Genomic DNA, 14640 nt, shown 5'->3' on the forward strand with positions numbered 1-14640 from the left:
TCCCTCACCTAGCTTGTCATATATCCTCTCCTCCCCTCACTCCCTTTTCCCTCTTCTTCTGGTCTCATTCAAGTTCTGTGCCCATATTCCTGGTGCAAACTACTATTTAAAAAAAAAAAAAAGTGCTGTCAAAGCTTCCGGGAGACAATGGTCACCACCAGTGTAAATAAGCAGGGAACTCAGCAAGCTATGAACCAGCCAAGCCAGGAATAAAACACCTGCACAATAGTGGCACACAGCCTGCGCGGGTAACCAACTGCCCTATGCTTGGACAAGAGATCGGCTCACGAGGAGAGAACTTATGCCTGGTATTGGTAACCAAGTTGGTATCCCATGGCCAGTAAACTTAAGAGACTCCAGACAAAAAGCTCCCACTGTTCCCTGGATATCAAGAGTGAACATACACACCAAAAAGAATCTGAAATAACTATGCATGTATATCCTCTTTAATCCAAGCTGCTCCCACTCTTGGTTGGAGAATCTGTTTTACTTTACAGATGACAGAGAATACTAAGAAAATCCAAGATAGTTGTCGGGCCACCACAAGACATCCCATGTCTAACATATCACAGGAGACTCTGAAGAGGAAGCAGAAACTCAAATCCAGCTCTCACTGCTAGCTCAAGAATCAGCAGCGGGGAGCTGGAGACAGGCAACATGAACAATCCAATCCATCAATGCAGAAACTCAGAGGCCACAGAAAACTCAACACTGACTCAGACTTCTAACAGGCCCACCATGGCTCAGGAAAAGTGGTAGAAGAGGGGAACACTGTAGATGAGGGGGCAGAAAGAGCCATAGAGTGGATAGGAATATCCTGAGGCACAGTGCCCCACACAGAGTGACGCCTTCATGACCCCACAGTGAATAGCAACAGCCCCATGGAGGAGGGCCCTCAGGGGAAGGGGAACAGGGATGTGGGTTGAGGGGATATAGAGTTTAACCTTTTACAAAATGAAAATAAAGAAAGCTGATGTGTTGGGGACATAACTTCATGGGTTCTTGAAAATATAACTAATGAATTCTACATGTGAACAAGCCTCACATTTTTCAGAGCCATTATTATATTAGATGAGCTAATAACTTCTTCTTAACAAGTTTATAAAACATATAAACAATATATCTGTATTAACTGACTTGGAACTAAACTGACTTGTAATCAAAAGTATCTCTACTACTTATAAAATGGATCTTTTGCAATAAAAATGTAATAAGAATAAAAAGAAATAGTGACAGAGTCACTTCCCTGTTTATCATCATTAGTGGTTTCCTGGGGAATGAGTCCAAACTCCTGGATGAGCTGAGCCTAGCCCCAAAGCCTTCCTGAAGTGTATTCTGCCTCGAAATCTCATTTTCCCCTCACTTCTTAATCTCCCCAGCTCCTAAAGGCCTCTGTGCTCCCCCACAAAAGCTCCAGCACCCTGAGCCTTTCCTACCTATCTCCCCGGCCCGACTGAGACCTGGAAGGGGCAGGTCAGCTGACAGCCCAGCACCTTCAAACATCTCTGCGGCTCCCTCCCTTAAGCCAGAACAGGGAGTTAACACTGTGCTCGCCTTGGCTTGGCCTTGACATTGCACAGGCAGGTACACCAATGTTTAACCCGACGCTGGTAAGCTGCTGTCTGGGGGCCAGGTCTCCCTCAGCCCGCCCCTGGGCTCTGCACTATGAAAAGGCCAAGCTATTTGGAAAGGGAGGGTCTGTGGAGACAGCAAGGAGGGCCTGGTCCTCATGCTGGCTTTGTGGCTTTGACTGAGTTCTTCTTATCCCAGGCTTTGTTTCCCTATGTGTGACAAAAAAGGCTGGTCTGGGTGGGCCCATGGGTCCCTCCTGATAGGACTAGCCAAGAACAAGGGATCCTCAGACTACAAAACCTCCTAGTAGGGGGCCCTAGCTTGGCATTTTCCCCCACCGCGTATGTGGGGGTGGGTAAATCTTTAACTAGCTAGCCCTGGGATGGCTGGAGCTTTTCCGGATGGATGGCTGCGGGGGTGGGGGGGGGTGAGAGTGTGTGAGGTGTGTGCAGCCAGTCCTGCTGTGGCCCAGGCAGGGTAATAATTGGAAGGAAAGGAACTCAGGGCGCAGCCAACGCGGTGTGTAGGGCAGAACATGGAGGAACGTGGGTCTCCCGACGGGTAAGCACATCGCGCATCTTAGGTCCTTGAGCACCGTGCCCAGCAGACTGCGCTGAGCACAGGCATGGTAACTCCTACTGTGGCCACAGGGACCACGCGCGGAGCCTGGAACAGGGGACAGAGGGGCCGGAAACGCCGATCCAAGTGGTGCTCAGGTGCGTACAGGTCGGCTGGTTGGGCACCCTGGGGAAGAAGGGACAGATGGTGATATCAGGACGAACCATCTGGTCTCCTCCAGGGTTCGTCCTATGAGCGCAGCCGAACTACGTCGAGGGGAGCAGAGCGTTCTGCACTGCTCTGGGACTCGGACGCTGCAGGTGAGAAACCCTTCCCCACCACTGCTAAGAAACCCCGTGGAAGGGAACCCCAGGGCCCGACACCAAGTAGCTTTGCCCTAGGGCCCGCCTTCCCCGAGATCGGAGCCACTTTCCCTCAGCAAATGCACCGCCTACCGCAGGGCGTCCCTCTTAACCAGGTTGGCCCTCCTTTCCAGGGCCCCGCTCACTCCATTGTCCCACTCCTCCAGATGCCCCTCCAGGATGCCTCGCTTCCTCCAGGGTGCCCCCACTGAAAGGCGCCCCTCCCCTCTAGGATGCCCCACCTCCTCCCGGGTGCCCCGCACTGAAGGGTGCTGCTCCCTTCCAGGATGCCCAGCCCACTCCAAGATGCACGCCCATCCAGGGTGCCTTGGTCTCACGCTACCTCCTCCCCAGGTGAGTCCACCAGGCGGGGGCCCAGACGTAGCGTTCCGCTTCGGCGCCGTGCTGGACGGGGCGCGCACGCAGGAGGACGTGTTCCGGGCGTGCGGCGTGCGCCGCCTGGGCGAGCTGGCACTGCGCGGGTGAGTGAGGCCTGGGGAGCCCTCGGCGCGCCGGTCCCCGCCCGGCCCCGACCCCCGCCATCCCCCAACCCTCTTGGGTCCAACCACACTCTTGCCACCCGCAGCTTCTCCTGCACGGTCTTCACCTTTGGCCAGACGGGCTCCGGGAAGACCTTCACCCTGACTGGACCTCCTCCCCAGGTAGACTGCGCGCGCGCCTGGGGCTGGACCCCCGGGGAAGGGGCGTGGCCTACGCAGCCCCGCCTCCTTTGCTTGCAGACCAAGCCACTGAGGACTGGAGGACTTGCCCGATTTGGAACCTTGGTGTTCCAATTTCTGCACCTTTGCTTACTTAGCGTTCTAGTGTGTCCATCTTGAGATTAGTCCGGACTGAGAAGTAAATGACATTGTGTGGGAGCTTGGCACAGCCCAGGCAGGGTCCTGCAAAGACAGCGGCCCTTACAGTGCTGCTGCCTCTGCAGCCCCAGTCCCAGGCTCAGCTGCCTTTTCCCCCAGGGAGAGGGAGTGCCTGTGCCCCCCAGTCTGGTTGGCATCATGCAGAGGACCTTTGCCTGGCTGTTAGAGCGCGTGCAGCATCTGGCCACCCCTGTCACCCTCCGCGCCTCCTACCTGGAGATCTACAATGAGCAGGTACCATGCTGCTGGGGGTGGGGAGGTGCCCTGCCGGGAAGCAAGGCCCTGTTTGCAGAGGAGCAAGAACCCAGTCAGGAGGAAGAAGGCAAGGCGGGACTCTTGTCCACGGGGCAAGGAGAAAATGAAATCTTTGCTTTCCTTCCTCCCTCCCCTTCCAGGTTCATGACTTGCTGAGCCTGGGGTCTCCCGGGCCGTTGCCGGTTCGCTGGAACAAAGCTCGTGGCTTCTACGTGGAACGGCTGCGGGTGGTGGAGTTTGGCACCCTGGAGGCCCTGATGGAGCTCCTGCAGAAGGGTGTGCTGCTTGAGGGAAGCTCTGAGCATGGGGGTGTGGTGGAGAGGGACCAGGGCAACCAACAATTCAAAGACAGGGCAGATGGTGCCCGCTGCCTGGCCTTCCATGCCCATGCCTCCCTTCAGCCCTCTAGGTCTCTACTCTCCCAGGTGGTTGAGAGTAATGGTCATACCCCTTAGCCTAGGCTAGGAGACCCTTCCCTCCCACCTTAGTTCCCTGGAGCATTTATTGAGCACCCCTCCTCTGGCAGGCCCTGGGGAGGCTGGGACTTGGTCTGTCTTTATATGGTATGTTGCATATGTGTATGTGTGTTCGTATGCATCTGTGTGCATATGTGTGTACAGGTGTGTGTTTAGAGGCCAGAGACTGAAATCAGGTGTCCTCTTCAGCCACTGTCCTCCACCTTAGTCACTCATTCATTGAGTTTTTGAGACACTGTCTAGCTGAACTGATCGGATTTGGCTAGCTAGTCAGTAGGCCCCAGCGTTGGGATTACAGGCATGTGCCACCACACCCAGCACTGGGTGTGGGTGCTAGGGATGTAAACTCAGTTCCTCATGCTGGCAAACAAGCATTTTGTCCCCATCCCCTCACACCTGTCTGCACCAGAGCCAGTGCCCCTCACTCCCTAAGCCAGCCCCGCACTCCTGCCTACTTGCTTGTCCCTCCGTTGAGATGGCCAGATCTAAGCAGGTACAGCTCCCCATGCCTCCCCACCCCAAACAGGTCTTAGCCGTCGTCGCAGTTCTTCCCACAGCCTGAACCAGGCCTCCAGCCGAAGCCATGCCCTACTCACCCTGTACATCAGCCACCCAACTGTGAGTGCCAATCCCAGGGAAGGGCTGGCCCAGGGCCACCCAGCAAGGCTCTGACTCCGCATATCTAAACCAACTTAGATGCTCCTCACAAAACCCTTGACATTGTGACTTTGATGGGGCCAATCTCTCCCAAATCTACATCAAGCCCTGGTCCCCTAGCCCCAACAGATACCTCCCGCAGACCCTGGGGACCTCCCTGTTGGGGGGAAGCTGTGCTTTGTAGACCTGGCAGGCAGTGAGAAGGTGGCGGCCACAGGATCCCGTGGGCAGCTGATGCTTGAAGCCAACAGTATCAACCGCAGCCTCTTGGCACTGGGTGAGACCCTGGGGACTCATGGGACTGACTTACTGTGCCTCTCCTCCAACCCCACTGCTCCTAGAGGAGCCATAGGAGTGTACAGGTGAGGGCCAGAGTTGGGGAGCAGCAAGGAGAGGTGCTGTTCTGACCTCAGGTCTGTGGCTGACTGCTCCCCTCATAGAGTGCTGTTGATCAGTTCCTACAGTCTGCTGTCTAAAAGGGATATTCTAACCTGGGAGGTAGGAACACCCATGCAGAGTAGAAACCCTCCCATTTGAAGTTGGAGGAGAGGCCCAGCAATGAGAAAGAAATAGAAGTATGTCCCCAACCGAGGTGACTGGCCCTTGAAGTGGAAGGGCCTGGCCTTGCTACTCTTCTGTGATGTGCATAGGAGCTACTGATAAAACTCCTTTTTACTCACTCATTTGTCGAAGATTTCTGAGTCCCTGCCAGGCTCTCTGCTAGGTATCAGGGATCAGGGCAGACAGGGTATTTGTGCCTTTGGGGAACCAGAGTCTGCTGCTTGCTGCTGGAGACGGATTTGAAGAGCAATGAGGTCACATGAAAAGATGGGGCTAGAGTTATACCAGCATGGATGGACCTCGGCACTCTTCAGTAGCTCAACAGGACAGCTTTGGGCATGTGGTTCAACCTCTCTGGGCCTTGCTGTCCATACCAGGTCATTGCATCTCTGTGCTGCTGGACCCACAGCGGAAGCAGAGCCACATACCCTTCCGGGACAGCAAACTCACCAAGTTGCTGGCAGACTCACTAGGGGGACATGGGATCACCCTCATGGTATCATACATGGGGGAAGGGTCTGGCAGGGAGGGCTGGGTGCTGACAAAGGGAATCCTCAAAGCACTCAGGGAGATCCTTTCCAGGTGGCCTGCGTGTCCCCCTCAGCCCAGTGCCTTCCCGAGACTCTCAGCACCCTGCGATATGCAAGCCGAGCTCAGCGGGTCACCACCCGGCCACAGGGTGCCAAGGTGAATTGCGGGACACATGGGCAGAGGCATAGGCAACAGCTGGAGCCGGAGTTGGCTTTTTGGTTGGAGCCTGGGACTGGGCCATAGTTGAGATCAGGGACAAATATCCTGGAAATGGTGTCATGAGGTAGAGTCCTAGCTAAAATTCCAGCTGGTCTGGGCCAGAGTAGGGTTGGAGGGTGAGTTGGACTAACATTCCAGGTCTATTCAGGATCTCAGCGGGTTTAGTGATTAAGTCTGAGTTGAGCTGAGGTTTAATCTGCTGTCCATTTTGGGTTCAGAATCTGGGCCAAGGTTGGGGAAGATCTGAGTTTGGACTCGGACCCATTTTGGGACCCTTCAGGATGACACAGAACAAGTGCCCACTCCAGACAGGTACAGCCTGCGCTAGCACTCAGGGCAGGTGAATGAAACATGAGCTGCAGCATAGGCCCCACGCATGCCAGCACGCGGAAGCCCTTAGGCAGTACGCAACTTGCCCACACACTAAGGGCGGCCCTGGACAGTCCCCCCGGCAGTCCCCTGGGGCAAAGCAGCACCTGCAAGTGGAGGCTGAGCTGCTGCAGCTACGGGAGGAGAATCGTCGCCTGCAGTTCCAGCTGGACCAAATGGACACCAAAGGTATGACCTTCCTGGGGTTTGAGGGTGCATGTGTGTGTATATATACACGGATAAGGTCTGGGATTGCTACTGATCTAGCCACTCCCTACTTTCCTCAGCTCCGAGCCTCCGTGGGGCCCGTGGGGCCTGGGCCCAGCGAAACCTCTATGGGATGTTGCAGGAGTTCATGCTGGAGAACGAGGGGCTCAGGTAGCGTCCGCTCAGCGCAAGAACTCTGTCTCTTCTCTCTCCCTGCTGGCCTGATGCCACACCCTCTCCAACTCCCTGCTTCCCTCCATCCCCACCTGACTCTTGGCATTGTCCTTGCTTCCTGTCACCCGGAGCCTGCTGTCTCCAGGAAGGAAATGAAGCAGCTGCAGATCAGCAGGGACCTTGCCCGGGCTGAGCAGCGTGTCCTAGCCCAACAAGTCCAAGAGCTGGAGAGGTGAGTGCAGCCACCTGGAGGGTTGCCCTGATCTCCACGGCAGCTGGCAGTGAGGACTTCACGACCTTGGTGAATTCTGGCCTCTGTGGGTGGACCCCCAGCTATGACACACCTCCTTCATGTCACCTTAGACTAGTTGTTTGACCCCCTCACTGCTTGGGCCCTTCTGGGAGATGGAGTCCTGGTTTGCCTGCCTTGTGAATTCTGGGGAACGGGCTCCTAGTGAGGCTTGGAGAGCAGGTTCTTCAGGCCCCGTGATGGTGGCTGGTCTGGGCAGGGTTGGGGACCACAGGCTCAGACCCCAGTCCTCTTCGTAGACGCCTCCTGTCTGCACGCTCCTTTCTCCAGTCCAGCTCTGGCCCAGGATGCCCCTGCTCAGTGGTGCCAGCTCTCCCCTGCTGGGTGAGTCTCTCTGCCCACTCTGAGTTCAGAAGGACAAGCTGGGATGTCTCAGTCAGTGATGTGCCCTCTTTTTAGGCACTGCCACCCCTCTGCTCCTGTTTCCAGTTCTGTCCTCTGTGTCGAGTGCCTCTGTCCCACTGGGCCTGCCCACGGCGGGAGTGCCACCTACCACAGGTAGGAAAGGCCAGGAGAACCCACCTTAATCTGAGGCTTAGCAATCCAGGGATCCAGAACCCCAGTGATCCCAGGACTAGGAGACGGGAGAAAGGGCTCATGCAGGGATCCCTATGCCCAGGGAGTGGAGTGTCTGCTTGGCTTGCCTGCCATTTTCCCTTCTCTCTCTCCCTCTGTCTCTCTGTACTAGTATACCTGTGGATGTTCGTGTCTGTGTGTGCAAGTGCCTGTGGAGGCCTAAGATTGATATTGGGTGTATTCCTCAATCACTCTCTACTTTGTTTCTTGAGACAGGGTCTCTCATTGAACCTACACGTTACTGATTCAGCTAGGTTAACTATCCAGTGACCCCATAGGTTCCCCGTTTCCTCTTCCTCAAGGTTGGGATTAAATCTGAACTTGAGGCTCCTGCTTGAGGAGCAAGCACTTCAGACACTGAGCCATTTCCCCAGCCCCCATCCTGCTTTCTTTTAGGCACGTACCACCTCCTTCACTTATTCTTTCCTTCACATGCCTTTGCCAGTTTGGCGCTGACTTCTTCATCCATTCATCTCCTCCTTCCTAAGCCCCTGGCTTTAAGTCCTGTGCCCGAGCTCTAGGGATTCTAAAGCTGAGCAAACACAGGTCCTGCCCGCAGGGGCCACCTAGGCCCAGGAAAGAATGTTATAAGGATCACCAGGAGCCCTCAGACGAAGCTAGCGAGACCCAACCCCCCTTTATTTATTTATGTAGTTATTGCTGAACTGGTCTTGACAGCTGGGCCAGGGTCAGCACTGGGGAAGTGGGACTCACACAGACAGCTGTGGGGTCAGCCAGTGTGTGGGCTCTGGTCTTTCCGCAGGTGCCAGAGTCCGAGGTTCCAGGTGGCTCATGCCTGTCTATGCGGCCCCCACCCTGGGCCCCTCCATGCAGCCCTGGCTCTGCCAAGTGCCAACAAGAGAGGTGGGTGACAGGCCCAAAAAGCAAAGCGCACATGTTCTCTCTCATATGTGGATCCTAGCTACAGATGATTGGGCTTCTGCATGAGAAGGAAAATACTTGGTAGCAGAGGCCAGTAAGTTACAAAGGAGACATAAAGGGAAGAGAAAGGAAGGGAGGAGGGTACTTAATAGGTTGATATTGTATATATCTAAGTACAATGATTGAGATGGGGAGGTAATATGATGGAGAATGGAATGTCAAAGGGGAAAGTGTGGGGGAGGGAGGGTATTACCATGGGAATTTTTTTTTATAATCATGGAAAACATTAATAAAAATTAAATTTAAAAAAAAAAAAAGAGAGGTGGGTGAGGCCCGGGGCATTGGAAGTGGGAAGGAGGTAGCCTGGGACCAGAAGGCTCACTCCACATTCTTACTCCTTCCCAGGAGCCACAGCAACTGGGCCCAGACTCGAGTCCTGGCCGAGATGCTGACAGGGGAGGAGGTGGTACCCTCTGCACCGCCCCTGCCCACAGCATTCCCCAACACACCACCGATGCCAAGAGGTGAATTGGGGCCCTGTGTCCTGTGAACTTCAGGCTTCACATCTTGTCGCAGGGCGGGGACAAGGGTGATTTCTCCAGGGCTCTCCAGTTCCCCGCCTCAGGAGTCTTCTGGTAGACTCACTGGCAGCCCACACTTTGTTGCAGCCCAGCGGAAGGGGAAAGGGACAGCTGGGGCTCTTTCAGAGGATGCTGGGCCTGGGAGGTGGTCTAGGCAGGTCTTGAGTCTTGCTAATCCTTAGGAGAAACCAAGCTCCCAAGCCTGGCTCAGAGGCTGGAGGCTCTCACACACCAGATTGGCAGTTCTCTGCGCCGCCACCAGAGTCAGCCGCCTCCCAGTGAGGGCATACGAAGCCCTGGCCAAGGCCTCCCTCCATGCTGAAGGCAGAGTGGAACCTGGAGACAGTGTGTGCCCCAAGCTGGTGCTGCTCCTGGACCTGGGTCTCCCCACCTGTGAATGGGGACAGCAGCACTGCGGGCAGAGGGTTGGAAGCCCATGCGAGGGAACAGAGCGAGGGCGCTTCCCCAGACCTCTAACGTGAGGCCAGGTTCAGGAGACATGGACGACAGGCAACGAAACCTGTGAATAAAGAGGTGGCAGCTCCAAGTCTGGTTGGTCCTCTGCTCTGGGGTGGCCATAATGTCCATATGGGGCAGTCCATGCACAGTGAGGCTCTTGAGGGAGTCTGAGAAGCAAGGATTCTTGGTATAGGTGTGGATTCCCTTCTGGGAAGGAATTTCCTGGGCTCTCATCTCCTTTCTTGTATTCGACAGGTTTGATGTTATTTGTGTGCATGTGTATGGGTTTACATCTGTGTGCAGTTGCACATGCACATGTGTATGTGTGCATGTGGAGCTCAGAAGACAACCACCTGTCTTTTTTGTTTTTTTTTTTTTTTTGGTTTTTTGAGGTAGGGTCTCACTCTGGCTTAGGCTGACCTGGAATTCACTATGCAGTCTCAGGGTGGCCTCGAACTCACGGCGATCCTCCTACCTCTGCCTCACGAGTGCTGGGATTAAAGGCGTGCGCCACCACGCCCGGCTGTCCACCTATTTTTGAGACAAGGTCTCTCATTGGCCTGGAGCTCACCAATCATACTAGATGGGCTGGCCAGTGAGCCCTGGGGCTTCTCCTGTCTCTGCCTCCCCACTGCTAGGGTCACAGGTGTGCATTGCTATGTCTAGCATTTTCACATGGGTTCTGGGGATTGAGCTTAGGTCCTGATGCCCGCAAGCACTTTGCCTATTGGGTCGTCCCTGGTCTAGGCAAGTTTTCATTGAGCAACTGCCATGTGCTGCTGGCATGCACAATTCCAACACACTCTGGGAAAGTGATGTTGGCACCTTGAAAGGAGGCAGAATGGAATTGATGTGGCAAGAGAACCTGTTTGCCCTGTCTGGGCTGCGTGTCCTGGTGCTGGGGGCTCAGGAGGCCTCATATGCCACAGGGCTGTTCTGGGACTCCGGTCCAGCTCTGTCCCCTCCTGGAAGTTTTCAGTCACCTCAGGAAGAGACACAGCTCCCTGTCCTACTGCATTCCAGTGAGGATCAAGGACGGGCGAACCCTGGTATAAGTCCTCAGTCGGAGACAGTGAACCTGTCACTTAATGAGAAGTCAACACATGGGGTAGGGAGGTGGCTTAGTTGGTAAATTGCCTGCCTCTCAAGCATGAGGACCTGAGTTGGATCCCCAGTAAAAAATGTTGGGCATGGTGGCACATTCCTGTAACCCTAGCACTTGGGAAGTGGAGACAGGAAGATCCCCGGGGCTCCCTGGCCTAAATGGTGTAGCCTGATTGGTGAGTTCTCTGTCTCAAAAAGAAAAGAAAATGGTTGACAGGGTGACAGTGTGCCTGAGGATGATTCCTGAGGTTGTCCTCCAGTCTTCACACACATGCCCTCGTACACACAAACACACAGACATGACATGTGCACCCACACACAAAATAAAAGTGCAGGCATGACCCAGAGCGGGGAGAGCTGTGCCAAGCAGCCACAGAACCAGCCCAGTGCTCCATGCATGGCTTCAGAAACAAACCTGTGTGGTTAATTTTTGTATATTCATTCACCCATTCCACACATATCGCCGACATCAATTTCAGATCTACTGTAAGGTGCAAATAACTCCACTAAGGAACAAGGCAGATTTTCCAGGTCACTCAGGGACTGGAAAGAGGTTGGGGGGGGGCGTGGACACAGGGTGCTCTGCGTGGAGTAAGGCAGAGGACATACGGAAGTACAAAGGAGGTCACCAATTCAGAAGTAGTTGAAGGTGTCAGGGAAGTTTGTTAATGGAGAGGATGGCAGCAGTGGGTGGGAAAGGTGGTAAGGCTGGCAGGCAAAGGCTCAGAGACCTCAGGTGCCAAATTCCTCTGCGGGGCATCATGACCACATCCAGAGTTGCTGTGTGGAAGGCACCAGGGGGCATGGAAGGCTCTTGAGGAGTCACCAGCTTAGATTTACATCTGGGGTATGCTGACCCTGTGGGAAGTAGGGGCAGGGTACTGGTAAAGACACTTAGAGAAAGAGACCAAGACCCTTGATCTATGGGCTGGGATCCACCCACAGCCCTTGAGCTCTCCTGGGGAGGAACAAGCTGAAGCAGCCAGGAAACTGTTGGGGAGCATCCAGGAGCCTGGGTCCTCTGGAAATTTCTCATCTCTGAATAGGGGACCTGGCCGGGGACACTAGATGCATTTTCTTCACTATGCTCCCTGGGGCAAGACAAAGCAAGGAAGACACAGGGCTGTCCTGCCTAAAATGCTGGAAAGTAGCTCTGGGTAATATCTCCCCAAATCATGTTCCCATACCCCAGGTGAGTCAGTATCTGTTAGACAGCTCCATGTTGCTGGGATGAACATCCAAACCAAACACAGTGGGTGGGAGGAAGGGGTTAATTTCAGCTTACAAATCCAGGGAGAGTTCCATCAGTGGTGGAAGACGCTGCTTCCGTACATCCAAGCAGAGAGAATCGACCAGACAGCCAGCAACCACCACGGGCAGCAACAGGCAGGGACCTGGCCAGAGCCTAGACCTCTCTGCATACCTTTGGGCTGGAAATTGGATCTGCCTCCAGTATATCTTAGGGCTGGACCCCAGGATCTGTGCCCAGTGACCCTTCCTCCAGCCAGGTGCTAGAGACACAAGTTACAAGCTTGAATAAAACACTTGAGTCTATGGGGTACCCACATTTAAACTAACACAGTACCCAAACATAAAACCAGAGTGTCTCAAGACTCCTTTGACCATGCTGTGTATTTGCGGCAGGCTACTAGGTCTTTCTGGGCCTCTCCCATGGCAGGCCCCCTGATCACAAGTCTATGCAGGGAAGATCACTAAAGCTAAGCCTACTGAGTCAGCCCAAGATGGAGCCTGTAGGCACCAGATAATGAGAGGCACAACTTGTGACTGGGCTTTGGGGGTGTTCAACACAGGCCATATGGAACCCAGGGACATAGGGTAATGTTCAGATATGGGCAAAATAGGCTAACACAGTGTTCCAATTCCTTGTCATCATTTATCCATGGCAAGTGGTCCTAGGCAAGTCTCTGAGTCCAGAATGGGCACAATGATATTGCTTTTTTTTTTTGCTTGTTTGTTTGTTTTTCAAGATAGGGTCTCAGCCTGGCCCAGGCTGACCTGGAATTCACCATGTAGTCTCAGGGTGGCCTCAAACTCATGACAATCCTCCTACCTCTACTACCTCTGAGTATTGGGATTAAAGGTGGGAACCACTACACCCACCTCACTAATAGTGTTCTTTTATAGGACCATCAAGGGGATGAAATTCTTTGATATTTAGAAGCAATGTTGCAGAAGGCTTAACTTTTACAAAGAATTTAACCAGAAGAAGCTTGGAGTCAACATGATAACCTAGTGGAATTAATTAATAGTCCAGGTTTAAAACTTACTCACCACACAGGTATCTGCGGGGAACTTGCTTAGGATGTGAGCTACCTTCACAGCTTATAGGCTGTGCCACAGAACAAGAGAGCAGAGTGAGCTCCGCCTGGAACAATGGGCACTATCCTCCCTACAGGATACCAGAAAGTTCTCCCGGAGAGGATGTTTGTGCAGAGACTTGAAGGTGAAAGGGAACCCAGTTAAAGACATAAAGTCCTCTCTGCTGGGATTTTCATGCCACTATGTCAGCTGAAGTGGTTCTGAAGTTCCTGCCCAGGCCCCTATCTGGCTCCCAGAACCCTTACTGCCTCCTGGCCGGCCCGGGTCCACACCTCGGTTCAGGAGGCCCTGGCACAGAGTGCAGGCCTTCCCCGTTCACCTTGGGAGTGGGAGGACAGATGGGGACCATCCAGGGGACCCTAGCCAAAAGGGCAGAGCCTGCCACAGCCAGCCAAGATCCTCCAGGTTCCTGGTTCTACCTCCTGCAGCCGCTCACCCTCAGCTCAGGACAGTACTCTTTCCCCATGACGTGGTGTGCTCAGGATTGGACCCCACAGACCCTGCTTCCTGAGCCGTCCTTCTCTGCACCTCCCCTCTCAGAAATCACTTTTCCAGGATTCCCAAACCCCAGGGAATTCCACAGGCTCCCAGTCTTGGGTGAGACTTTAAATCCATTACACCCCAAGTGAAAACTGCAGACAAGAAGGATGCTTCCAGAACGCTGAAAGCCACCACAGTCTTGAAGATTGCTGGAACTGGGGCACGGGGTTCCAGCCCCAAGTTTTTAAAAGGCTGTCAAAAGAAAGTGGCCAGTACCTCAGAACATTGGAATTGAGGGAGACTCTTAGAAACCTGAGACACTAGGAATTTCTCAGAATTCTAAATCCTTAGATCTCTTGGAATTTTAAAGAATATTGAACTTGGAAGTGATGTGGTGGGGAAGGGAGGGGAGAGGAGGGAGGAGACAGGATATCTGCCAATGCTCTGAAGCCCTTCCATGTTTTTTAAAACACTAATGAATCTTGACAGACCTGGATCTGTGGTTGAATTCCTCAGATCCTTAGGGACCCCAACTTTAGCCAGTATGGAGTGGAGGAGGCATGGCACTAGAATGGTATAGCTCTAGGAAGACACTCCTATGGACGCTGCTTAAGAATCCACCAAAGGGGTCAGGGAGACCTCAGTGGGGAAATTGCTCACCATGCAAGCATGAAGACCCGAGTTCTAACCCTCAGAACCCATGTAGAAGCTGGACATGGTGGTTCATGCCTGTAATCTCAGTGCTTGGGTAGCAGAGACCAGAGGATTCATGGGGCTTCCTACTTAGCTAGTCTAGTTGAATCAGTGAGTGCCAGGTTCAGAGAAGAGACCCTGTCTCAAAAAATAAATAAGGCAGAGAGTCATTTAGGAAGACACCCAATGTATCAGTTACTTTCTTTTGCTGGGACAAAAGATCCAACCAGAAGAAGATAAGGAAGGAAAAGAGTTCATTTTAGCTGTACAGTTTTGAGGGGAAGTACATCATATCAGGGCAAACCTAACGGGCACAAGGTAGAGTCATGCTCACATTCACATGGAAGAAGTGGGGAAAGAGCACCCCAATGCTGTCCGCCAGCCGCATATTTTCTC

At 53.7% G+C, this 14640-nt stretch overlaps 1 protein-coding gene and 1 long non-coding RNA gene across 9 annotated transcripts; one reads left to right on the top strand and one right to left on the bottom strand.

Moving 5' to 3' along the window:
- Nucleotides 1-424: 424 nt before the first annotated feature.
- On the bottom strand, nucleotides 425-2967 carry LOC123457630. Its single transcript, XR_006635088.1, has 2 exons — nucleotides 2836-2967; nucleotides 425-2316 (listed from the first exon to the last, which is right to left on the bottom strand). It is a non-coding gene; the product is annotated as an uncharacterized LOC123457630 (long non-coding RNA).
- Kif12 (kinesin family member 12) lies at nucleotides 1994-9715 on the top strand. Of its 8 annotated transcripts, none has more exons than XM_045141654.1 (19): nucleotides 1994-2133; nucleotides 2223-2288; nucleotides 2372-2450; nucleotides 2725-2846; nucleotides 3079-3154; nucleotides 3470-3604; nucleotides 3766-3901; nucleotides 4628-4719; nucleotides 4879-5035; nucleotides 5697-5815; nucleotides 5902-6006; nucleotides 6498-6627; nucleotides 6726-6816; nucleotides 6965-7051; nucleotides 7369-7453; nucleotides 7529-7627; nucleotides 8469-8569; nucleotides 8993-9111; nucleotides 9351-9715. In XM_045141654.1, the coding sequence occupies exons 1-19, from the start codon at nucleotides 2108-2110 to the stop codon at nucleotides 9488-9490; spliced, it is 1965 nt and encodes a 654-aa protein (XP_044997589.1). In that variant the 5' UTR covers nucleotides 1994-2107; the 3' UTR covers nucleotides 9491-9715. The 8 variants fall into 8 exon arrangements, with proteins under 8 accessions (XP_044997589.1, XP_044997593.1, XP_044997588.1 ...); XM_045141658.1 differs by having other exon boundaries at nucleotides 2779-2846; XM_045141653.1 differs by lacking the exon at nucleotides 2725-2846 and adding an exon at nucleotides 2847-2974.
- The last annotated feature ends 4925 nt before the right edge of the window (nucleotides 9716-14640 follow it).

The sequence above is a fragment of the Jaculus jaculus genome, chromosome 1 (genome assembly GCF_020740685.1).
Source record: "Jaculus jaculus isolate mJacJac1 chromosome 1, mJacJac1.mat.Y.cur, whole genome shotgun sequence".
Taxonomy (NCBI): Eukaryota; Metazoa; Chordata; class Mammalia; order Rodentia; family Dipodidae; genus Jaculus; species Jaculus jaculus.

Excerpts from the sequence above, each read along its gene's own strand:
- Kif12 (XM_045141653.1), top strand. The coding sequence starts at position 2,108 with ATGGAGGAACGTGGGTCTCCCGACGG. Across the intron at positions 2,134-2,222 it reads GAACGTGGGTCTCCCGACGG|GGACCACGCGCGGAGCCTGG; the intron begins GTAAGCACATCG and ends CTGTGGCCACAG. Across the intron at positions 6,628-6,725 it reads GGACCAAATGGACACCAAAG|CTCCGAGCCTCCGTGGGGCC; the intron begins GTATGACCTTCC and ends TACTTTCCTCAG.